Below are 25,492 nucleotides of genomic sequence, written 5' to 3'. Positions count from 1 at the left end.
AGAGAGAGACAGAGTGTGAGCAGGGAAGGGGCAGAGAGAGACAGGGAGACACAAAATCTGAAGCAGGGTCCAGGCTCTGAGCTGTCAGCACAGAGCCCAATGCGGGGCTCGAACTCATGGACTGTGAGATCATGACCTGAGCCAAAGTCAGATGCTCAACTGACTGAGCCACCCAGGTGCCCCAGGACTGATGTTCTTGTAAGAAGACATGCCAGAGGTCTCTCCATCTGTGAGCATGCCCAGAAGAAAGGCCATATGAGGACACAGTATGCTAGAAAGAGAAGCCTCGCCAGAAACCAACTCAGACGGCACCTTGCTTTTAGACTTCCAGCCTCCAGAACTGTGAGAAAATAAATATCTGTTGCTTAAGCCACATAGTCTGTGGTGTCTTGTTATGGCAGCCTGGGCTAAGACAAACTGCCTCTTTTATTGCTAGGGAATAGTCCTCTTAAATAGGGCAAACTCAGTGTTTTCAAGTTTAGTTTGTCTCATATTATAACCATGTCAGCCTACTGTGTTCATGGTATATCCTTCTCTGTCCTTTAAATTTCAACCTAATGTGCCTTTATATTTACAGTGCATTTCTTCCATATAGTATACAGTTGAGTTTTGCTTTTTATCCATTCTGACAATCTCTGCATTTTAATTGGAGTGTTTAATCCATTTACATTTGTTTTAATTGTTGACAAAACTGGGTTAACTGTACCATCTTGCTACTTCTTTTCCATTTGTCCCTTCTGTTTTTTGGTCCTCTCTTGTTCCTTTCTTTTTTTTTTTTTTCCCCTGACTTATTTGATCAACAAATCGAGTATTTCTTAGTTTTCCATTTTATTTCCCCAATTGGCATAACTTATTCTTATAATTTTTTAATGCCTGCTCTAGAGCTAATATCATGCATTCATAACATATTGAAGTCTAGTTAGAGTCAGTATTTTACCACTTCATGCCTTCTTCTTCACACTTCCCATTTCTCTCTTGATACCTGACACTTCACAAATATAACAGCCTTATAACAGAATAATTCCATTTACAACCACCTATCCTTTGAATTGTATTTGTCTCATCTTTCACTTCTATAGGTATAAACTCTATCTTGCATAAAGAAGAAATCACCAAAAAATATAGACTTTTGTATTTACCCGCTTATTTATAATTTCTGGTGCTCTTTATCTCCCCCTGACCTGCATATTCCAGCTACTTCATCTTCCATGAACTCTGATCTCTGTTCCTCAGCACAATAGGACCACCATGCCTTGTTTGGACTCTGGCTCACAAATCCACAGTCAGAAAGTTATCCCCAGTCAGGAACCAGGGTAAACAGGGGCTCACCTTATGAGTTTCCTTTCTCAGGGACTGTAAATATATACTGCCTGTTATTCAGTGCCTTAGAGACACCCAGCATGGAGTTTCAAAATCAGAACAGAATAAGGAAAGCATCAACCTGGGAGAGCAGCCTGGTATATGAAATTGGAACCCACGCAGAGTAATGAGGGCGTCTGTGTAGGAAGATGGTCTGTTGTATGGAAGGAGACCAAGAGGGGTGAAGAGAACATCTAAGCAATTTTCCTGACCCTGGGCAGTGCAATAGGGTTTTCTAGTTATTTTGGCAGTATAACAAGTACTCCCAAACTTACTGACTTAAAACAGCAACAATCATGTATTATCTCTCCCGGTTTATATAGGTCAGGAATTTTTAATCACAGCAGGAATAGCTTATCTCTTCTCCACAACATCTGAGATAAAGCTCTTAAAAACATCTTGAAAAACATGAAGGCTTGGACCTGAATTCATTTGAATGGTCATTCACTCAAATCTCTGACAGTTGATGCTAGCTTTCAGCTGGGGGCTTCAGTTCATTTCCACATGGGTTTTTCCATGTGGTCTGAACTTCATCACAACACAGTGGCTGCAATCCAAGGTCAAGTATCCAGAGAGAGAGAAAAAGAGGCAGGCAGAAGCTGTGTTACTTTCTAACCTAGAAAATCATGCAGCATCACATTCACTGCATGCTAATGACTGAGGCAAATGATCCATTCAGATTCAAGAGGAAAGAACATATATCCTATCTCTCAATGGAGGAGTATCAATATCTTGTAAGAAGAGCATCATGTGAGATGGGATATATACTGGCATTTCTTTTGAAAATACAGTGCCACAGTGGGTGTTTTCAGGCGGGGGAGCAGGTTGTTTCTGGGTGTTGGAGCACAAGTAAGATGAAGAGGATGTCCATGTGGGGAGTAGCCAGCTTGTAATGTTGGAACCAGAATGGAGAGAAGAAAGCTACTATGTTGGGAGCAGGCAGCCTCACACAGGGTGACAGTCCAAGCAGGATGAAGAAGGTGTCTGTATAGAAGTCAGGACTACACTGGGTGTCTGACTCTGAGCAGGGTGAAAAGAGCACCAAATGGGTAAAAGGATGCAGGGGGTAGTGACCCTGTATAGGTTGTTGAAACATCTGTGAAGTAAGAAGGGTATTTGCAGAGGTTAGGAGGCAGTAAAATTAATAGGAAACTGGTTACATTCAGGAGGATTTATCAAGTAAATTACCTACTCTGACATACATGTGATACCTGCAATGAAATGTTTGTGTAATATAAGGAAAATATCAACATTATTTATATCCTAACTAGAAACCTTGAAAAAGCATGATCATAACAATAAATGTCAATGATAAATGTATTCTTCAAAAAATTAAAATGGTTTTAATTCAACTCCTAGGTATATACCTAAGAATATTCAAAAACATATGTCTACAGAAAAACGTTCACACAAATATTCATAGTAGCATTATTCAAAATAGCCAAAAAACCAAAATAACCTAAATGTCCATCAACTGATGAACAGATGAACAAAATTTTGGAATTTTTTGGAATAATATTCATCAACAAAAAAGAAGTACTGACACATGCTAAAACATGGATAAATCTTGAAAATATATGAAGTGAAATAAGCCAGACACAAAAGGTCACATATTGTATGATTCATTTATATGAAATGTCAGAATAGGCAATCCATACAGACAGAAAGCAGATTGGTGGTCCACAGCGGGTTGGGGGACTGGAGGGTTGGAAAGGGACAGCTAATGCATATGGGACATCTTTTGGGGGTGATAAAAATGTCCCGAAATTAGACATAGTGATGGTTGCACAACTTTGTGAATATACTAAAACCACTTAACTGTTCACTTTAAAAAAGTGAATTCTGGGGCGCCTGGATGGCTCAGTTGGTTGAGTGTCTGACTTCGGCTCAGGTCATGATCTCACAGTTTGTGAGTTCGAGCCCCGCGTTGGGCTCTGTGCTCACAGCTCAGAGCCTGGAGCCTGCTTCCAATTCTGTGTCTCCCTCTCTCTCTCTGCACCATCCCCACTCATGCTCTGTCTCTCTCTGCCTTAAAAATAAATAAAATATTTTTTTAAAAAAAGTGAATTCTATGTTATGTGAATATCACAGTTAAAAATAATAATAATAAATCCAGTGAAAGTTTAACCTAGTATTAAATAAATGAGAAATCTATTAAAACATATAATAACATGTTAGAAGTTTTAAAAACATGACAAAGAATATAAATTTTTGCCAGAAGCCAACATTATCCTACAACTCAGTTCCCTTAAAAAACAGGGACTGTACCTTTACACACCAGCAATAAATAGATTAAAAATGTAATTTTTAGGGGCGCCTGGGTGGCTCAGTCGTTTAAGCATCCAACTTTGGGTGAAGTCATGATCTCACAGTTTGTGGGTTCGAGCCCCGCATCAGGCCCTGTGCTGACAGCTCAGAGCCTGGAACCTGCTTCAGATTCTGTGTCTCCCTCTCTCTTCTCTCCCCTGCTTGTGCTGTCTCTAAGATAAATAAATGTTAAAAAAATTTTTTTAATGTAATTTTTATATTATACCATACAAGGTACCTAGAAATAAATATTCAACAAGTGGAACTTTATGGATACAATTATAATAATTTATTAAGATATATTTTAAAAATTAATATTAAATGAAAAGATTTATGGCGTGCCTGGCTGACTCAGTCATTAGAGTATAAGACTCTTGATTTGGGGGTTGTGAGTTCAAGCCCTGTGTTGGGTGTAGAGATTACTTAAATAAATAAGCTTTAAAAAATGCAAAGATTTATATATCAAATTCATGAATAGAAGAACTCAATATCATTAAGATAGCAATCCTCCCCAAGTTGACCCATGCAATTTAACAAACAGATTCTAACATATATGTAAAGGATTGGCCAAGAGAATTGTGAACAATGCCGTAAGAATTCCCTACCAGATATTATGGATTAGAAATAAATAAGTCAATCTCATCTCAACACCCATTAAATAATGACTGAATAACATTTTGGGTAGATATCTTTAGTCCTTTTTTCTAATATATGTATAAACAAAAATATATGTAAACTCAAATTAGAACCACACTGTACATACTATTTTTAATCTGTTTTTTTCATTTAACAATATATCATAATCATTTTCCCAGTCTATAATAGCTTAATAATCAACCTCTAAGAACAATTTAAACAACAAGGTAACATTAGTGGTGGAGAGACACATTAGTGTACTGCACACAGCAAAAGGAGTAGATCCAGGGCCCAGATCCATATTAATATGCAACTGTTTAAGTCAAACACTAAGTACCTAAAAGGATTAACTACTATATCCATAAAAGCAAAGCAAATACTGAAAGAGGGTAAAAACTGATGAGAAATATTAAAATGTAAAGAAACCATGAAGGAAAGTAAAGGAATGAAATATACTGACAAAACTGATAAATCCTAACTCCCAGAATAGTCTGCCAAGAACTCCATCAGACCAATAACCAACAACTCACACCATATCCCCAGGAGAAGTCCGAGCTGCCTTCAGTGGAGATCCCTGTGCCTGTATAACTTGGAAAAGCAGATCTTGAATTCCCAGTGTCAGCTGATGTAAAAGGTGATTCTTGTGTGATGTCAGACTCACTAAATGCCCAATTTGGAAGGAAGAGAGAAAAAAGAGAAATTCTTATATTTCCTCAAGTTTCTGTAGCATTAACTATTCAGCAATTTACTAGATGACAAGCATATACACAAATATATCTATCCACAGGAGAAAAATAAATGAAGAACTTATCAATTAAGCATCATGGAAAAATCCTACCTAATTCCTGCAGAATTGATGACAGTGATTCTAAATAATTCTAGTGGTGGTTTACAATAAATATTTTTTAATCTAATCTATTGTCAAATTGACTTATATACAACACCCAGTGCTCATCCCAACAGGTGCCCTCCTCTTTCCCCTCTTTCCCCACTCTCCCCCACCCCCATCAACCCTCAGTTTGTTCTCTATATTTAAGAGTCTCTTATAGTTTGCCTCCCTCCCTCTCTGTTCATAACTATTTTTTTCCCCTTCCCTTCCCCCATGGTCTTCTGTTAAGTTTCTCAAGATCTACATATGAGTGAAAACATGGTATCTGTCTTTCTCTGACAGACTTATTTCACTCAGCATAACATCCTCCAGTTCCATCCACGTTGCTGCAAATGGCATGATTTTATTCTTTCTCACTTCCAAGTAGTATTCTATTGCATATATAAACCACATATTCCTTTTTTTATTAAAAGATTTTTTTTAATGTTTTATTTATTTTTGACAGAGAGACAGAGCATGAGTGGGGGAGGGGCAGAGAGAGAGGGAGACACAGAATCCGAAGCAGGCTCCAGGCTCTGAGCTGTCAGCACAGAGCCCGATGGGGGGCTCGGACTCACAGATCGCGAGATCATGACCTGAGCCAAAGTCGGACGCTCAACTGACTGAGCCACCCAGGCACCCCAAACCACATATTCTTTATACATTCATCAATTGATGGACATTTAGGCTCTTTCCATAATTTGGCTATTGTTGAAAGCACTGCTATAAACATAGGGGACATGTGCCCCTATGCATCAGCACTCCTGTATCCCTTGAGTAAATTCCTAGCAGTGCTATTGCTGGGTCGTAGGGTAGTTCTATTTTTAATTTTTTGAGGAACCTCCACACTGTTTTCCAGAGTGGCTGCACCAGTTAGCATTCCCACCAACAGTGCAAGAGGGTTCCCATTTCTCCACATCCTTGCCAGCATCTGTAGTTTCCTGATTTGTTCATTTTAGTCACTCTGACCAGTGTGAGGTGGTATCTCAGTGTGGCTTTGATTACAACAAATACTTTAACATTCTACTTATAACATCTACCTTTGAAAACTAAAAACATTTCAGAAGTATGAAAGTAATATCTGGACTTGTGTGGCACTTTTACAGTTTACCAAGCACTTTTATAGATATAATCCCATTTATTCCTCCCAACAACTTGGTGATGTAGAAGTCAACCCCATTTTAAAGACAATCTATTGAGTTCTAGGTTTTGAAATTAGTTTTTATGATTATAATTTTTCTATACCACATTGCTTCTTAGAACCCTCTTTGAAGTTACAGAATGATAACTGCAGCTAATACTCACCATATGCCAATTATTGTGCCAAGTTTTACATATTTTATCTCATTTATATTTACAACACTCTTTAAGAGATACTATTATCTGGTAAGTAACTTGCCTAGTGTTACTCAGCTAGTAAGTGGCAGAACCAGGATTAAAAATCAGATCTGTTAGACTCTTCCTGAGTCTTGTCTTTTAACTATGTAATAATACTACTTTAAGGGTTATAAGTATGATGTTTTCATTAGCTGTTCCAGAATAAAAGTTGAGTGGTACTGAAAATGCGATAAAAGTCCTTGTTTTGTTTCATTAGTTCAAGATTAGATATCAAGCCCAAGCCAACAAACACACACACACACACACACACACACACACACACACAAAACACTTTTGCCATTATGCAGTGTAATAAGCAAACAAGTACAATTTGTGTTGTTACCTTTGGGAACTCGTATCTTTTTCATGGCTGTCATTGGTAGAAGAAATTTCATCCAGCTGCTCTGGAAGGGGATGATGATTAATAGCATGTTTTGTTATTCCTTTCCTGTGAAAGATTTTTTAAAAAGTTATATTTCCTGTAAAGAAAAAAACATACTTTCAGCAGCTTAACCTACAAGCTAATCACCTAACTCCTGCTGCTCTGGGACTGCACTGTCCAATACAGAAGCCGCTAGCAATTAGCAGTTAAAGTGTGGTTAATTGGTGTGATGAGCATCACTGGATGTTGTATGGAAGTACTGAGTCACTATACTGGGCACCTGAAACTAGTATCAGACTGTACGTTAACTGGAATTCACACAAAAACTTTAAAATTTGGTTAGTCAAAAATGGGATGTGCTTTAAGTTTATAACACACAGGATTTTGAAGGCTTAGTATGACAAGGACGTGTAATGGATCATTGATAATTTTATCTTGATTACATATTAAAATGATAATATTTTGGGTATACTAGATTAAAAAACATATTCTTAAAATTAATTTCACTTCAAATTTAAAATATAATAAGTTATAATCAGATACCTATTAGAATAGCTAAAACAAAATATGGTAGTAACACCAAATGCAGGCGAGGATGTGAAACCAGATATCTCATGCTCTCCTGGTGGAAATATAAATTGGTACAGCCACTCTGGAATAGTCTCATAGCTTCTAATAAAACTAAACACATGCATTTACCATAAGACCTAGCCATTCACTCTTGAGAACTGATCTCAGAGAAATGAAAACTTACGTTCACACAAAAATCTGTACACAAATGTTTGCAGCAGTTTTATTTATAATTGAAAAAAAATGGAAACTGAAATGTCCTTTGATGGGTGAACGGTTAAACTCTGATATATCCACATGATTAATAAGATTGAGCAATAAAAAGGAGTGAACTATTGATACATGGAACAACTTGGATGGATTTCAAGGTGAAAAAAGCAATCTCAAAAGGTTACATACTATATGATTCTATTGATATAATGTTTACAAATGACAAAACTATAGAGGTACAGAAAATATTAGTGGTTACCAGAAGATGGAGAAGGGAGTGGAAGTGACTATAAAGGGGTACACAAGGACATTCCTTGGTGGTGATAAAAAAGCCATCTTGATTGTACTGGTGGTTACACAGTTCTATAAATGAGACCAAACTGCACAGAAGTCTATATACACATACACAAAACAGTGGATATAAAAACTGATTTAACAGTATTGTACCAATATCAGTTTCTTGGCTTTGACGCTATACTAGCTACATAAGTTGTCATCTTTGGGGGAAACTGGGTGAAGGGTTCATGGGACTCTATGTACTATTTTTGTAACTAACAGTGAGTCTATAATTAGTTGAAAATAAAAAGGCAAAAAATTAATTTTACCACTTTCTATTCTTTTAATGTGACTATCTGAAAATTAAAAATTATATATGTGGCTTATATTATATTTCTATTGGACAGTGCTGCTCTAGGGAATTCAACATGTACATTAGAATAAACTAAGGGGTTAATTATTTTATGTTCGAGTCTTAATCATCCATAGTAGGCTTTCCTCCCCCACAAAATTCTGTAATAAATTAAGTTTAGGAAACATGATAGTCTAAACAAAGTACACAGGCTTCTTTATAAAAGGTCTTCTCAGGGTCTTTAATATGCCAATGTATATTATAAATCTCTAATATTCTTATTTCACAGAAAGGAAAGTGAAGCACAGAGAGACTAAGTAACCTGCTTAAGGTCATATGTCTAGGAAGTGATGGAGCCAGGATTCAAATCCAAGTACTCTGGCTCTGAGGCTTCTCAGAGCAAATGAATAATTTGAGAGTTTAATTCACTAAAGAAATAGAAAGCTATATCTATTTCTATTTCACTATTTTCACTAATAGAAAGCTATATCTTTCATATATAAAGATAAAGCTAAGGGACCCAGCAGCAGAGCTTTTACTTTAAATTATTTCTCAAATGGTAGGGATGGACAGATGATTAAGAGACAGATGAAAAGGTGCTCAACATCACTCATCATCAGAGAAATACAAATCAAAACCACAATGAGATACCACCTCACACCTGTCAGAATGGCTAAAATTAAGAACTTACGCAATAACAGATGTTGGCAAGGATGAGGAGATAGGGGAACAATTTTGCACTGTTGGTTGGAATGCAAACTGGTACAGCCACTCTGGAAAACAGTATGGAGGTTCCTCAAAAAATTAAAAATAGAGCTACCCTACAACCCAGCAATTGCACTACTAAGTATTTATCCAAAAGATACAAAAATGCAATGTTTATAGCAGCACTATCAACAACAGCCAAATTATGGAAAGAGCTTAAATGTCCATCATCTGTTGAATGGATAAAGAAAATGTGATATATATACACAATGGAATACTACTCAGTGATCAAAAAAGAATGAAATCACCATTTGCAACAACGTGGATGGAACTAAAGTGTATTATGCTAAGTGAAATAAGTCAGAGAAAGACAAATACCATATGATTTCACTCGTGGAATTTTTTTTTTTTTTTAATTTTTTTTTCAACGTTTTTTATTTATTTTTGGGACAGAGAGAGACAGAGCATGAACGGGGGAGGGGCAGAGAGAGAGGGAGACACAGAATCGGAAACAGGCTCCAGGCTCCGAGCCATCAGCCCAGAGCCTGACGCGGGGCTCGAACTCACGGGCCGCGAGATCGTGACCTGGCTGAAGTCGGACGCTTAACCGACTGCGCCACCCAGGCGCCCCTCACTCGTGGAATTTAAGAAACAAAACAGATGAACATAGGAGAAGGGAAGGAAAAATAAGATAAAAAGAGGAAAGCAAACCGTAAGACTCATATACAGAGAACAAACTGAGGGTTGCTGGAGGGGTGTTGGGTGGGGAGATGGACTAAATGGGTGATGGGCATTAAGGAGGGCATTTGTTGGGATGAGAGCTGGGTATTACATGTAAGTGATGAATCACTGGGTTCTACTCCTGAAACCAATACTACACGGTATGTTAACTAACTTGAATTTAAATAAATTTACTTAAAAAAAAAATGGTAGGGATGGATTTGTGGAGAGCTATTTTTTACTCCTCTTATTCAACAATCCTCGAACCAAAAGTTGTCTTTGAGACAGTGGCAGTAAACAGAAATGTGGATTCCAGCTACAAGACAGAAATTTAAGACATTTTTTAGTCTGTCAAAGAAATCTCTATAAAATGACTGTTAGGGGCGCCTGGGTGGCTCAGTCGGTTAAGTATCCAACTTCGGCTCAGGTCATGATCTCGAGGTTTGTGAGTTCGAGCCCCGCGTCCGCTTCTGTGCTGACAGCTCAAAGCCTGGAGCCTGCTTCAGATTCTGTGTCTCCCTCTCTCTCTGCCCCTCCCCTACTCATGCTCTGTCTCTCTCTCTCTCTCTCCCTGTCAAAAATAAACAAGCATTAAAAATTTTTTTAAATAACAGATAATACCAAAGAAATATTAAATGTAATAGCATTGTTTTTACATAAGAAAATGCATTTTTAGAGATGCATACTGCAGTATACAGGGGTGAAATGATAGTGTCTGGGGTTTTGCTTCCTTATTTACAGATGATGGACAGAGAGGCTGAAAAGAGATAAAGAATATAGATGAAGCAAATATATCAATTTTTGATCGTTATTGAATTTGGGGGATAGGTGGTTCAATATATTATTCACTATACATTTATATTTGAAACATCACTTTTTAAAATTTTATTTTTATTTTTTAAAATTTACATCCAAATTAGTTAGCATAAAGTGAAACAATGATTTTAGGAGTAGATTCCTTAATGCCCCTTACCCATTTAGCCCATCCCCCCCTCCCATAACCGCTCCAGCAACCCTCAGTTTGTTCTCCAGTTGTTCTTGAGTCTCTTCTGTTTTGTCCCCCTCCCTGTTTTTATATTATTTTTGTTTCCCTTCCCTTATTTTCATCTGTTTTGTTTCTTAAAGTCTTCATATGAGTGAAACTTATCACTTTTTAAGTATTAAAGCTGTATGTTGAAAACTTTTTATTTCAAGCTCTTTTCAATATCTATAATTTGGAACTATTAGGGAGAAAAGGAAAGTTACTTCTTCAAAGCAAATTATCATAATGCCAAAAGTAAAAATTGCTTTTATTTTACTATCATTTAGATACATATAATCTTCATTATCTTCATTATTCACATCATATTCTCCTAGAGAATCACCTTTGGAGAGAGTGGTCTTTAAGGAGTATCAAGTCAACAACAGAGAACAAGTAACAGAACTATACTGGATCAGTAATTCTGGCCCACTAAGTGCCTACCAGCAATTTTTTTCACAAAAGATTTTTTTTTTGCTACTTTCAGAATGGTCAGAACTAATTATAAAAGCAGACTTTTAGCTAACACCTGTTCCCTTTGTTTGGAAAATGACTTTCTTCTTCCTACTTCCTAAAAAGCTTATTATCTGAATTGCTACTGTGTAGATATCCTATTACTTAGTAGATAATAAGCTTCTGTAAGGCAAGAAGAGATCACAGATTTTCTTTGTATGGCTATTGTAGCAAGTAAAGATGGGAAGGGGCAAGAAAATTGCCAATTACTAAGGATCTACCCTGTGCCATTATTTTATTTCATCTTATTTATTTTATTTTATTTATTTTATTTTATTATTTCTTAATGCTTTTATTTTTGAGAGGGAGAAAGAGACAGAGCTCCAGCAGGGGTGGGGCAAAAAGAGAGAGGGAGACACAGAATCCGAAGCTGGCTCCAGGCTCTGAGCTGTCAGCAACCCATGAACCGTGAGATCATGACCTAAGACAAAGTCAGATGCTTAACTGACTGAGCCACCTAGGCGCCCTTGTGCCATCATTTTAGATATGCTTTTAGATAAGGTGTTAGTCCTATAGTCCAGAAATGAATGCTCAAATATTTAGTAATTTGCTTAAAAGACACATGGCTAGAGAAGAGCTTAGCCAGAAACCCAGAGTGACTGAAAATTCCACGCTTGTTATTATCATATATACTTAGCATATTTTTTTAATTTTTTAATGTTTATTTTTGAGAAACACACACACACACACACACACACACACACACACACACACACAGAGTGTGAGTGGGGGAGGGGCACAGGGAGGGGGAGACAGAGTCTGAAGCAGGCAGGCTCTGAGCCCTCAGCACAGAGCCTGATGCGACCCTCGAACTTAAAAAGCACAATACTATGACCAGAGCTGAAGTCAGATACCTAACCAACTGAGCCACCCAGGCGCCCCTATACTTAATACTTAATTAATAAATGTATAATTGCTAAAATTACATAGCTCAATGGAGAAAAAAAGTTGGGATTTGAGGATTAAAAGGCCAAGCTCAAAACCTATTGGTTTTATAATCTTAGGATGTGTAACCTTTCTGATGTTTCAGCTTCTGAAAAACTGAAAGCTAATCATACCCATCTTACAGAATTGTTGCAAGGGATCAAAATGTGAAAGTCTTTTTGAAAGTGTAAAGCATTAATAAAAGCAGGACATTATCATTACTTGCTAAATTACAACACCTCACCAAGGGTGGGAGGGGTGTATTTCAGCTGCAATATATGCTCTCTAAAGCAAAACTTATCCTTAAGGATTCTGATGTTTAATTACAAAAATGGGGAAACAGAATGTATAATGATTATGACCAAGGCTTCAGGATCAGATTGACACCAGGTTTGTGTGCTCCACCACTTCCTGGCTGTGTAATCTTTGGCTTGCTACAATCTTTAAAAATCTGGGTTCGTTATCTGTAGAATGTGCAAAATAATATTCTCTATTCTGGTATCCTTCCTAATAGGATTAAGTGAGCTAATGCATGTAAGCAGCTTTGCACGGTGCCTGGCACTAGATGTATTCAACTTTTTTGTAGCACTCAGCTATTAGTAACTTCTCGATTCGTCAATGGCCATTGACAGTGAGGCATGAAACACTGAGTAAGCTACAAATGCCAAAGACCCAGTCCCTGAGTTCAGGAAGTGCAGCCCAAGAGGGCCAAGCCCTAGGACAGCACAGGAGACATGCCCTTAGCTGGAGATGGAGGTGGAAGGAGAGCGTCCAACAAGGCTGGGAGGAAACAGTTCCTTCCCCTGCCCTGAGAAAGGAAAGGTGGGAAGCGCTGCTTGGAAGGGGTCCCCAGAGCGCCCGCTGCCCGCCTCAGCCTCCCACGGCCCCGGTTAGGATGGCTGAGCAGTCCACTTACAACTCCAAGCTCTGTGGCACCGCCTTCCGGGTGTATCTGGAGATCATCCTCCTCTTCCTCCTCTGCCGCGGAGGGGGCGGGCACGCCAGGGTCGGGGCCTCGGGACCTGGCCCTCCCGCCGGCTCCGGCCCGGCCCCCTCCCGCCACCTTCCGGCCCCGTCACGCCCCGTCGCCTAGACTCCGGACCGCCACCTCTCCAGGGTCCCCACCCCTCTAGCCCTCCGCCCTGCCTGCTTCCCCGCGGGGGCGGAAGTGACGAACGCACCTGAGCACCCACCTAATGTTCCCGCGGACGCGCAGCAGTGACGTTGCTGGGAGTTCCGGGGCGAGCGGGTGTTTCAGGGGTGTCGGCTAACCTCAAGCGCCCGAGAAGCGTCTGGCCTGACCTTGGGCCGGACTTGGACTGCTACTGACGCGGTAGGAGGGGCGGTCGAGGAAAGGTGCCGCAGCCGAGACGCGTGGGGCAGGCCCGAGGATCGTAAGCGGAATTGGCTTCAGTTTGTCGGATGGAGGGAGAAAGCGTAGTCTGAGTCAAGAGCGCTAGACTCCAGCTCAGCCCTCTGCAGCTTGGTCTCTTCTCTTTCTGTGCTCTGGTTTTCTCACCTGTACAGCAAGGAATTAGGCTGAGTGGTCTCGAAGCTCCTTCCAGTTCTGACACTAAATTCTTCATAAAAATGTGTGCTTGGCATTATGGGGCGGGTCGACAGAATTATCTGTCGCTCTGGCTTGAGAAGCCAAATGATTTGGACAGACTGCGGTGACTGGATGCAGGTTCCTCTCGACTTCGTTTTATTAGCCCATTAGAAAACCGAGTAAGGATAAAAATCGAATTGTGCCTTACAGTGGACCATCCAGTACAGTGCCTGCCTTTACCAAGCCTCATCTGGCAGCAATAGTGAGCTAGCACTTTTGTTTTAAGGAAAACCCTTAGAAAATAGATATCTATCTACCTGCTCTTAATATACTGGAGCTGTACCCCCTGAGACCTGAAAAGGGAGCAGTTTTAGGACAGCTGTAGGATCAAGAACCGTGGGCAAATTATTTTGGGGTGAGATGATAGGACATGAATGTTTTGTATTCCCCTATGCCATACAATATTCATAAAAAGAGGTTGAAATTTTGCAGCCTAAGGGAGATTGCTCATAAGAGCTTTCAAATAATAACAGTTTAAACTGGGGGAGGATTTTAGAAATGAAAGAGTAACATTCTCATTCTACAGTTAAGGAAAAGGCCCCAGAAAGAGAAAGTGAAGTGCCGACAGTGACAACTAATTAGCGGCGGACCTGGGACTTTTGATAGTATTGAAACATAAAATGTTATTGTAGTGTTTCTCAAAGTGTGCTACACACACTGCTGCTAGTACAAGGGCAAACATTTTTTTAAAATTCTTACACGCCTATTAATTTGGGAATGTGACACTGGATTCCCATTTACTGTATTATATCAAAAGTTCTTTTAATATAATTTCAAGTGTGAAGAACATAATTTTCAGCATAAAAACCTCATTAAAAGAATATTAAATAGGTGTTACTATTAATGCTTGATAAAGTCAAAAAATTACAATGATAGTATGTGGGGAACTGAATTTTGGAAAACAATGGAATCATCTAGAATAGTTTGAGAATTTGGATATTCTGCATTATTCTATGTGGTTTATGTTATTGAAACTTTAAATGTAGTTTTCAAAGAATGGAAGAAAATATGAAGCTTGCTACAGTGGAAGACACTGTGGAGTATCACCTATTCCTGATACCAGATGAACCAAGAGACCCAGAAAAACACAAAGAGATTCTTCAAAAGTATATTGAGAGGATAATGACCCACTTTGCACCTATGCTGGTCCCCTATATCTGGCAGAATCAGCCTTTCAATCTCAAATACAAACCTGGAAAAGGTATGGCTCTTTTACTTGATTTGATACATGTGAATTTTAATTCTGACAACAGTGATGTGTAATAGTCCATAGTTCATTCAGTGTTGTCAGGAGATTTATAACCTGAACTTTTTAGATTAGTGATGCTTGCTTATATTTGGTTAAGCCCTTAAACTAACCAAAAAAAATTTTTTTTAATTCATTTGATGAAAGCTTTCTAATAGTAATTACCTTAGGAACCTAATACATACTCAAAATGACTGAACCGTGGCTATTCTTTGGAACTTTACTTTTCTATGCTAGAATGTATCTGGGTACCTGTACTAAACAGGTCAGGCATCTGCTTCCTTAACCATAGCTTCCTTTAGTGGTTACTCTGTATTCCTCGCTCTTGATCATGGGTTTCGTAGGCTGCCTTTTTTCACACAGTTGGCTCTACCTGACTTATAAAGAGCAATCATTGGGCTTAATGACCATTATTTGCCTCTCAGAAGTATTTTGAGGTTCTTTCATGCTTCCTTGTGTTGTTGGTGCTTAAGATCTGACCTCTGGCCAAGTATGGCACTTTTTCTTATCATTTCATATAGCTTTAGTAAAATGACTCCTGAATAGGTGACCAAGGCTCTGCTCCAGGGTCTTATTTCAGGAGTCTAGCATCTTTTGATACTGTCAGTCTAGGTCTTGATTTCGTGTTTATCTGTTATCTTTTGGTTAGCAGTTGCCACATGTCTTCCCTTGTGTTCATTTTATAGAACCCCTGTTCACTGAAACACATGTAATATTTATTGGCAAGAACACTCTCACAGTGGCACAGCACATCCAAGACCAACTCCTTATCTGTTTCCTAGAAAATCATTTTTACCCAATGTTTTCTTGTTTTCCTTAATGGCTTTGCTATCCACCTAGTTATTCAAGCTTGTTAGTAATTCAGAATTGTATTCAGCTCTTCACTTCAGCATATTCACTTCACAGCACTAAATCCTACTGTGGTTACTCCTAAAATATGACCCTTTCTCTACATTTCCTTGGCTACAATCTAGACCCTCTTAATCTCTTCATCTGGAAGACTACAGTAACCACCTAAGTAACCTCTCTGGTTCCCATATCTCCAGTTCTTCACATTGTTGCCAACTACCCTTGTAAAACACAAATTTGATCATGTTACTCTTCTGCCTAACATCCTTCACCAGTTCCCCATTGCTTCTGGATGAAGTTAAAATTGAAGTTTAATATATAAGGTAGATAAAAATAGACACTTTAATTGGAGCTTCTCTAGTTGAAGAAATTTGAGAGACCTGGGGTGAGGTGAAGAGTTAGTTGGGATGTTCTTCCCACCTGTTTTTGTTTTTGTTTTTGTTTTTTTGGGGTTTTTTTTGCCATGGCAGCTCTAAAAACACTCTATAATGTGCTTGTTTGACCCTTAGTCTGTTAATGTGGTAGATTACATTTCTTTTTTTAAAATTTTTTTTTTTAATGTTTATTTTATTTTTGAGACAGAGAGAGACAGAGCATGAGTGGGGGTGGGTCAGAGAGAGAGGGAGACACAGAATCTGAAACAAGCTCCAGGCTCTGAGCTGTCAGCACAGAGCCCGACGCGGGGCTCGAACCCACGAACCGTGAGATCATGACCTGAGCCGAACGAAGTCGGAAGCTCAACCGACTGAGCCACCCAGGTGCCCCTACATTTCTTGATTTTCATACACATTCCATTCCAGGAATATATTCTACTTGGTCATGGTGTACAATCCTTTTCATGTGTTGAATTTAGTTTGCTAGTATTTTCTTGAGGATTTCTGCATTAGTGTTCCACGGAAATTGGTCATGGTTTTCCTATATTGTCTTTGTTTGGCTTTATTATGAGGGTAATGCTGGCCTCATAAAATGAGTTTGGCAGTGTTCCCTCCTCTTCAGTTGTTTGTAAGAGTTTGAGGAGGATTGATGTTAATTCTTCTTTAAATGTTGGTAAAATTCTGGGGTGCTTGGGTGGCTGTCAGTTAAGCATCCGACTTCAGCTCAGGTCATGATCTTACAGTCCCTGGGTTCGAGCTCTGTGTCGGGCTCTGTGCTGACAGCCCAGAGCCTGGAGCCTTCTTCAGATTCTGTGTCTCACTCTTTCTCTGCCCCTCCCTTGCTCATACTCTGTCTCTCTCTCAAAAATAAATAAACATTAAAAAAAAAGTTTAAAAAAAATGTTGCTAAAATTCTCCAGTGAGCCTTTCTCTGTTGGGAAGTTTTTTGATTACTGATTCAGTCTCTTTCTAGTAACCAGAAGTAATTCAGTCTCCTTCTAGTGATCCAGTCTTGATATGTTGTGTGTTTCTAAGAATGAACTTATTTCTTCTAGGTTATCCAATTGGTTGGTGTACAATTGTTCATATCATATGTTTCCTTATAGTCCTTTTTATTTCTGTAGTATAAGTTGTTATATTGCCTGTTTCATTTCTGATTTTAGTTACTTGTGTCTCCTTTTTTTTCTTACTAATTTAAGATTTTGTAAATTTTGTGATCTTTCAACAAACCAGCTCACCTTAGTTCATTTTTTTCTGTTGTTTTTCTGTTCTCTATTTCTTTTATCTCTGTTCTAATCTTCATTATGTTCTTCTTTCTGCTAGCTTTAGGTTAGCTTTTTCTTTTTCTAGTTCCTTAAGGTGTAAAGTTAGGTTGTTGATCTGAGATCTTTTATAACTATAAACTTCCTCTTAGCACTGCTTTTAGTATGTTACATCTTTGTTTTCATTTGTCTCCTTGTATTTTCTAACTTCCTTGGTGATTTCTTCTTTGACCTATTGACTTGTTTAAAAGTGTATTAAGTTCTGCATATTTTTGAATAATGCACTTGTTTAAAAAATTCCTGCTCCATCTAAATCTAGCTTCCTGATATTCCTAGAACACTTTATTGTCTGTCATGCTTATGTGCCTTTGCACATGCTATTCTCTTTTTCTGGAAAGCCTACTTCTGGTCATTCTTCCACATGAACATAGCTCAGATATTCTTTATGGTCACAGAGCCCTCAGTGCATATGTCCATTCATTATCTTGTTGTTGTTGTTGTTGTTTCATTATCTTGTTTTGAGATGGTGTGGTTGTCTTGTCTCCGGTTGTCTATGGGTCCTTAAGGGTGGGCTTTTTATATCCTGTTCAGAGTTGCAACCCCAGCTCCCAGCTGTGATACCTACAGTATAGTCAGTCAATGAATGTTCGTTTAATTGAATGATTACTTGTATGTTTATATGCACAGACAAGTTTATTTGGTTATATGATTGCTTTTCTCTTGTTTTTAGGAGATGTTCCTGCTCATATGTTTGGCATGACAAAGTTTGGGGATAACATTGAGGATGAATGGTTTATTGTTTATGTAGTAAAGCAAATTACAAAGGAATTTCCAGAGTTAGTAGCAAGGTATTAGTTATTTTAATAATCTAAAGGAATTCTCTTGTTGAGACTGACCACATTTTTATCCACTTAGTAAAAATTTTTTGGTAGTCTGGTAGAGATTGAACAAATTTGAGACATAGATTTTGAAAGTGACTTGTGTGTTTTCTTCCTTTTTTCTTGTGACTTCCTTTTCTTGAGGAAAAATTAAAGTACATTGGAGAATTTAACTTCTAAATTTTTAAACGAAACCTGCCTATTTTAGCTTTTTAAAAATTATTCTCATTGTGAAAGACCAAATACAGATGGTAAACAAAGTTCAAACAATACCAAAGGGTGTACTGCTCTTTAAAAACAAAATCGTAGAAAAAATTCCATTCATGTATACATATACATATACATATACATATACATATACATTACAGATTTCTTTACTATGTCTTCCTCTATTTTACCATAGCGTGTACCCCCCCCCGCATATATGTTGAGAAATCACATACAGAAAAATTTAAAGAAAAATTAGTGAACAGTATTGAAAGCAAAGTAGGTAACACTGTTTAAAATGGAAACTGATAGTTCTCTGTAATTACCAAGTTGTGTCAGCAGAGGGCGTTTCACCCATTTGCCGCATGTTATTCTAGTTTTCCTGTTAGCCCCCAAATTCTAATCCATTCCCCCAACCTCTTCCCCAGCTGAACAAAAAGAAAAACAACTCTGAAAATGTATTATTATTTCAAAATTTCAAACATGAAAGTAGAGAGAATGAACCCACGTGTACTCCTCACTCAGCTCCAATAATTACCAATTCATGGTCCTTTACCCATAGCTTTCCCCTCCTCATTTCCCCTACTCCTTTTACATAGCAAGATTATTTTAAAGCAGATCTCCAATACTATGCCATTTTATCTTTAAATACTTTTAAGATGTAAATAGAATAGATAAGAATTCTTATTTTAGACGCTACTGTTACCACACCTAAAAATAATTGTCAGTAATTTCTTCATAAATGATAGAATTTTATATGAACAAACTCCAAGATAGATGTTTCTATCTTTACAATGGTAATAGGGGAGGACAATGCCTTTTGTGTATGGATTCTGATCTTTATATAATGATGGCGCATACCTACACACCAGGCCTATAAAGCTCTTTGACTAATAGGCATCTACTGTCTTGTTGGGGATTTGGTTTTTAAATTTTTTTTTAAGTTTGTTTATTTTTGAGATAGAGAAAGAGAGTGTGAGCAGGGGAGTCACAGAGAGAGAGGGAGACACAGAATCTGAAGCAGGCTCCAGGCTCCGAGCTGTCAGCACAGAGCCCGACACAGGGCTCAAGCTCACCAACTGTGAGATCATGACCTGAGCTAAAGTCGGACACTCAACCAACTAAACCACTCAGGTGCCCCTTGTTTTTAATTAGAAAAAGAAAGAACTTCCTCTATGTCTCTGCCAGATTAATCTTCCTAAGGTAGAGCCCTAACCATTTTTCTACACTGCTTTAAAACCATTCATTCCTTAAAAAAAAAATAGAATAGAATAAAACCAAGCTCATTCTCATTGACTCTGCCGACATTTAAAGCTCTTCCCAAAATGATATAACTGTGCTTTTCTAGTCTTGTTCTTTACTAGTGCCATTCTCCAAATATCTACCTTAAATAGACACCTCCATGATTTTGTCATTGCTAATCCCTCTCCCAAGAACATCTCAACTTTTCTCCGTATATCTCCACCCATAAAAAGTGAAAAAATCTAGAATCTAGAAAAAATCTACCTTTTGTGTGACAAGAGGAGAAAATAAGAGTTTATATTCCTATTAACTAGATTATGCTTAAGTGAACCTAGAAGGATAAACAAAAAATAACAATGGTTGGAGGGTAGGAATGGGGCATATAGGGACAAAAGTAGGAAGGAAACTGTTCCATTGCAGAACTTTTTATGTACTTTTTAAAAGTTTAGCCATGTGACTGTCTTACCTATTCAAAATTTTAAATTTAAAAAATAATACAAATAAGGCAAAACAAAATTATCTTTCAGGGTCCAAGTAACTCTTCCATAAAGGCTTTCCTTATCTTGGCTCTATGTGGGTTTTTTTCTTCTTTTGACACCTAATTGTATGTTTTTCATATTTGTGTCTGTTATTATTTACTTGTGTACTTAATTTGCTCTCCTTATCATCTCCCTCCAACTCCTCTTTCAATCTTACAATCTCCCTGAGAGATTCATGGTGTCTGAAATATTTTGCTTTATTATAACAATCTGTACATAGCATGTACTCATACATTAACTAAAATGAAAGAGAACATATTAGAATAAATGTGTTTTGATTCATAGCATATATGTGCTTTTTGAATGCATAATTGGAATTTCTTTTGCAAAAGGATTGAAGACAATGATGGTGAATTCTTGTTAATAGAAGCTGCTGACTTTCTCCCTAAATGGTTGGATCCTGATAATAGTGCCAATAGAGTAAGTGTATCCAAGTTTGGAAAATTTACAGAGATGAAATCATGTTACTAGTACCTAGAGTTTGTCAGTGCCCAGAATGAAAATTAAAATGTATCATTTTGCAGGTATTTTTCCACCAGGGAGAGCTGTGCATTATTCCTGCACCAAGGAAACCTGGAGCAGTATCCTGGTTACCCTCCACACCCCCTACAATCCCACAAGCTTTGAATATAATCTCAACACACCCAGAAAAAATTTTGGCTTCAGATTCTATACAAGCTGCTGTGAATAGGCGCATTAGAGGGTAAGAAAAATATTTTCAGTGCTAGTCAAAGAGCCTTTTGATTTAATGCGGTTCAAGTCTTCCACTGAATGTGGAATTTCTTTCACCTAGATTAATGCTCATTTTCATTCTGTCTTCATCCTTCATGAAAGTGACTAAAAACAGATTAAATTTACATGTTTAAAAATTAAGGAACAGATGTATCTTTTAATTCCCAATCATAGATGTTATATTGCAGTCCCAATATTTTTGCATTTATTTACTTAGATATTGTGGCTAAGTTCTATCTATATCCATAGGTAAAAATTTTGAGACCTTGGGGTGCCTGGGTGGCCCAGTTGGTTAAGCATCCAACTCTGATTTCAACTCAGGTCTTGATCGCAGGGTCATGAGTTTAAGCCCCTCGTTGGTCTCTGCACTGCACGTGGATCCTACTTCAATATTTTTTGAGACCTTTAGGAATGAAAACCTAAGGGAGCATAGTGTGCTTTGTGGGACTCTGTATAGTATTCTTTGGTCTGTGTGGAACACTTTAGGCTCTATGCCGAAAAGACAGTCTTTACCTAACATATTAGTTCAACCTTTCACATTTGAGTACCTAGGCAATGTTTACTACCATTCAAGTTTTAACAATATAAAAATCTGTCTTAACTTTGTTTCAGCATACTTTGTACCATTGTTTTAAAAGAATAAACTCTGATTTTATTCTTGTTCCAAAAAATAGTAGAGTTTTCATTTTGTTTTTATTGAACTACATTAGTCCCTTTTCTTTATTTTCCATTTCTTCCTACCTTTTCTCTTTCTCTCTCTTCTTTTCTGCAGTTTTAGTGTATATGGTAGCTTTATCTTCACTTTCCTTGTCATTCAACATCTCTTGATGAACCAAGACAAGGGGAACTAAATGCTATAAGAACGCTAGATATTTACATATCATAAAATAAAAATAATTATGTTACCTGTCACAGATACCCAGAAAAAATTCAAGCCTCCCTTCATCGAGCACACTGCTTCCTTCCAGCTGGTATTGTAGCGGTGTTAAAGCAGCGCCCCAGATTGGTGGCTGCAGGAGTCCAAGCATTTTACCTACGGGACCCTATTGACCTGCGAGCCTGTCGTATTTTCAAGACTTTCTTGCCTGAAACACGAATAATGGCATCGGTAAGATAGCTCTCCCGGTTATTTGTTTCCTCACTGGCAAGAGAGTTGAACATCATTTTAATTGTGCACTAGAAAAAACTGGAAATATTCTGCTTCCTCATCTCAAGTTAATACACTTTTTTTTTTCTTTTCTCCCATTCTAGTGGAGGAAGATTTCAAGAGATTTCACTCCCTAGTTTGTATCTAAATGTTTCCTAGATATTTTCTGGCCACATTTTTCCTATTTTGTTTTCTTCTTAAGAATAAAACATTTCATTTCTTCCAGAGAATTAAGAATTATTCTTTATCTTCTACCCACCTAAACTGCCATATAATGTAACTGATAAGAATTCCATTAGTGATAACTAAAAATAGATTATGCAGTTAATTTTATGGTATGTGAATTAATGTATCCCAATAAAGCTGTTACTAAAAAATGTAGGCAGTAAATAGGTTGGATCTTCTTTGCATTTCATATGAATATGAAGCTCATAAGAAGAACTGTGAAATGATACTGAATTTTTACTTTCAGGAAGACTCAATGTGTTTTGTGTCCCAATGTCCAGGTCACTTTCACTAAATGTCTGTATGCACAGTTGGTGCAACAAAGGTTTGTGCCAGACCGGCGGAGTGGATACAAGATGCCTCCTCCATCTCATCCCCAATACCGAGCCCATGAATTGGGCATGAAGTTGGTAATGAACCATAAAATTTTATATTCTTCCTTTAGGTAAAAGGGCTCTTAATAAATAATGGCACAGCATAGAAAGTCTAGAAATATACCTTATTTACATGAGAATGTGGCTCTCAAACAAGAAGGAAAATGTATTATTCAGGAAATGATAATAGAACAACTAAGAAGCTGTCCAAAAAGTTAAAGTTAATTCCCTCACACCTATACCAAAATAAATTCCAGGTGGATGAAATATTTAGAGAACATTGAAACCATAATACCTGAAAACACAGAAGAATTTTTGATAATTTGAGTAGAAAAGGCCTTTTTAAACAGGATTTGAAATCAGAAGCTATTAAAAAAAAAAAAGACTGGTAACTTTAATTATTAAAAATTAAGCATTTGTGTGTTGGAAAGAAAAATCCCATAGCTAATGTCAGAGATAGTAAACCTGAAGAAAGCATTATATTTGCAGTTTAAAAAAGAGCTAATTTCTATAATATATAGAGAGTTCCTACAAGTCGGTATGAAAAGAAATACTAATTAATTAAAAATGTTCAGAAACCATGAACTGACAGTCCACAGAAAAGGAAATACAGATGATTTTTAATTTAAACATAAAAATGTTGGCCCTTGCTCATAATAAAAGAACTGCAACTTAAAGCTACAAAATAGTGTTTTTTACATTTGGCAAGTATCAAAAAGTTTGATAGTATATACTGGATTGGTGGAAATACATATTTGAGATACTCTCGAACATCATTGATGGGAATATAAATTGATTCAGTCTCTTAGAACAGTTTGTCAATATCCATCAATTTATAAAGTACACAACTCTTCTGCTCAGCATTTTCACTTCTAAACATTTATCCTCCATATATTTTACATGTGTACATAGATCTGATGATACTCATGACAGTATTACTTCTGGTAGCAAAAGATTGGAAATTACCAAATATCTATTAGTAGGGGAATAGTTAGATAAATTACGACCTGCCTATGAAGTGAATTGGATAAATTTGTGTGATCATATAAAATGATCTCCAAGGCATGTGACTTAGTGAAAAAGCAAGGTTTAGAACGGTGTGTATGCTGCTATTTAGTGATGGAATAGGATATACAGACACAGATACATATCTGCTTGAGTGCATACATTACTTCTGAAAAGATACGCAAGAAATTGGTAATTATAGTTTCCTCTAGAGTGATCAGGAAAGCTCCCTATCTAATTTATTTTATGTGCATTCATTATATTTTTTAATCAAAGTACCCTTAAAATGATATGATTCCTTCCCTTTACTATATCTAAGACCATGGTGAATTCATTTATATTTTCTGTTAGATGAGAAGCCTTTTCTAAGCCTTTTTTTAAGCAAACAACAAATAAGTTTAAATTTCTGGTTTTGTGATCAGCAAGAAATCTCTTTGAAGAGAATAAGAATCTTTGTTTTGCATTATTTGCTTTCGCTTTATAATTTTTAGTAATCTCTATATAGAAATTGAAAAATTGGAGGGGCACCTGGGTGGCTCAATCAGTTATGCATCTGACTCTTGATTTTGGCTCAAGTCATGATCTCACAGTTCATGAGTTTGAGCCCCACTGCTTGGGATTCCCTCTCTCTCCCTCTCTGCCCCTCCCTGCCCCTCCCTGCTCATTATCTCTCTCTCTCTCTCTCTCTCTCTCTCTCTCTCAAAGTAAATAAACAAATAAACTTTTTTTAAATGGAAAAATTAGAAATAATCACATTTTTCATAAAATTCAAAGTGTTATAAATGTCCATATGTCAAATCACCTAGTTCTTAAGTGTGATTAAATGGAGAGAAAATAACTTAATGATGAAAATTCTGTCTATTCTATCTAGGCTCATGGATTTGAAATCTTATGCTCCAAATGTAGCCCACATTTTTCTGACTCCAAGAAATCCGTCATGACTACCTCACCACTCTGGGCTGGCTTCCTTGAAAGTCTGAAAAAGAATGATTACTTTAAGGTAGGACTTGCAATGCATTTGTAAAACTGTATAGTCCAGGGGAAATCAAGCTAGTGAATTAGAGATCTATGGTCCATATTTAATGTATAACATTATTAGAGAAGCTAGAGTTAAAAGGGACCATTCTAGTTCAGTGTTAATGAGGGAGTGACTATGAACTGTTTCCAATATTTTAGAAAAGTTAATAATGTTTATATAAAATTATGATAGTTATCATTTGTATCTGAAGAGCAATTTATGCAAATCATAAGGCAAATATGAAGACACCAAATAGAAAATGAGCAAAGACACGGATTAAAAAAATTACAAAAAGACAACTAATAAATTTCTTGTAAAATATTTACTCTCACAAGTAGTAAAGATATATGTATCAACAGAATAATAGTTTTTCACATATGTGAAAAAGGATCTGAATGAGGCTTCATGCTATTGAAAGTACAAATTAATACTCCCTATACATTGCTGGTAACATTGCATATTGATAGAACTTTAACTGGAAAGTAATTTGCTAGTGTGTTCCAGGAGCTATAGAAAGGTTCAAACTCAGAACCTTTACTTTGAATAATCTATTTTAAGGAAACATCCA

At 37.2% G+C, this 25,492-nt stretch overlaps 2 protein-coding genes across 15 annotated transcripts in view; one reads left to right on the top strand and one right to left on the bottom strand.

Annotated features, from left to right (window-relative positions):
- The window catches only part of FAM149B1 (family with sequence similarity 149 member B1), an 86,509-nt gene extending 73,223 nt beyond the window's left edge, over positions 1 to 13,286 (bottom strand). For 2 of the 6 annotated variants that reach the window (XM_042908422.1, XM_042908423.1), the window contains exons 1-3: positions 13,134 to 13,285; positions 6,891 to 6,995; positions 4,833 to 4,962 (exon numbers count right to left, since the gene is read on the bottom strand). In XM_042908422.1, coding sequence (XP_042764356.1) covers positions 4,833 to 4,962; positions 6,891 to 6,995; positions 13,134 to 13,180 — 282 coding nt within the window. In that variant the 5' untranslated portion in view covers positions 13,181 to 13,285. Of the gene's footprint in view, positions 1 to 4,832; positions 4,963 to 6,890; positions 7,027 to 13,133 lie in introns of all 6 variants that reach the window. The other 4 variants (XM_042908421.1, XM_042908425.1, XM_042908426.1 and 1 more) reach the window with 4 other exon arrangements.
- Positions 13,287 to 13,303: 17 nt separating this feature from the next.
- The window catches only part of ECD (ecdysoneless cell cycle regulator), a 47,937-nt gene continuing 35,748 nt past the window's right edge, over positions 13,304 to 25,492 (top strand). For 7 of the 9 annotated variants that reach the window (XR_006194493.1, XR_006194494.1, XM_042908417.1 and 4 more), the window contains exons 1-8: positions 13,304 to 13,611; positions 14,813 to 15,027; positions 18,288 to 18,405; positions 20,756 to 20,843; positions 20,948 to 21,126; positions 22,071 to 22,263; positions 22,809 to 22,937; positions 24,778 to 24,906. Coding sequence is in view for 7 of the 9 variants with exons in the window: in XM_042908417.1 (XP_042764351.1) it covers positions 14,823 to 15,027; positions 18,288 to 18,405; positions 20,756 to 20,843; positions 20,948 to 21,126; positions 22,071 to 22,263; positions 22,809 to 22,937; positions 24,778 to 24,906 (1,041 nt within the window). In the remaining 2 variants the exon portion in view is untranslated. The remainder of the gene's footprint in view (positions 13,612 to 14,812; positions 15,028 to 18,287; positions 18,406 to 20,755; positions 20,844 to 20,947; positions 21,127 to 22,070; positions 22,264 to 22,808; positions 22,938 to 24,777; positions 24,907 to 25,492) is intronic. The other 2 variants (XM_042908415.1, XM_042908416.1) reach the window with 2 other exon arrangements.

Source organism: Panthera leo, chromosome D2 (genome assembly GCF_018350215.1).
Source record: "Panthera leo isolate Ple1 chromosome D2, P.leo_Ple1_pat1.1, whole genome shotgun sequence".
Taxonomy (NCBI): domain Eukaryota; kingdom Metazoa; phylum Chordata; class Mammalia; order Carnivora; family Felidae; genus Panthera; species Panthera leo.
The sequence above is the reverse complement of the archived record's forward strand: the minus strand, read 5'-3'. Positions and strand labels throughout refer to the sequence as shown.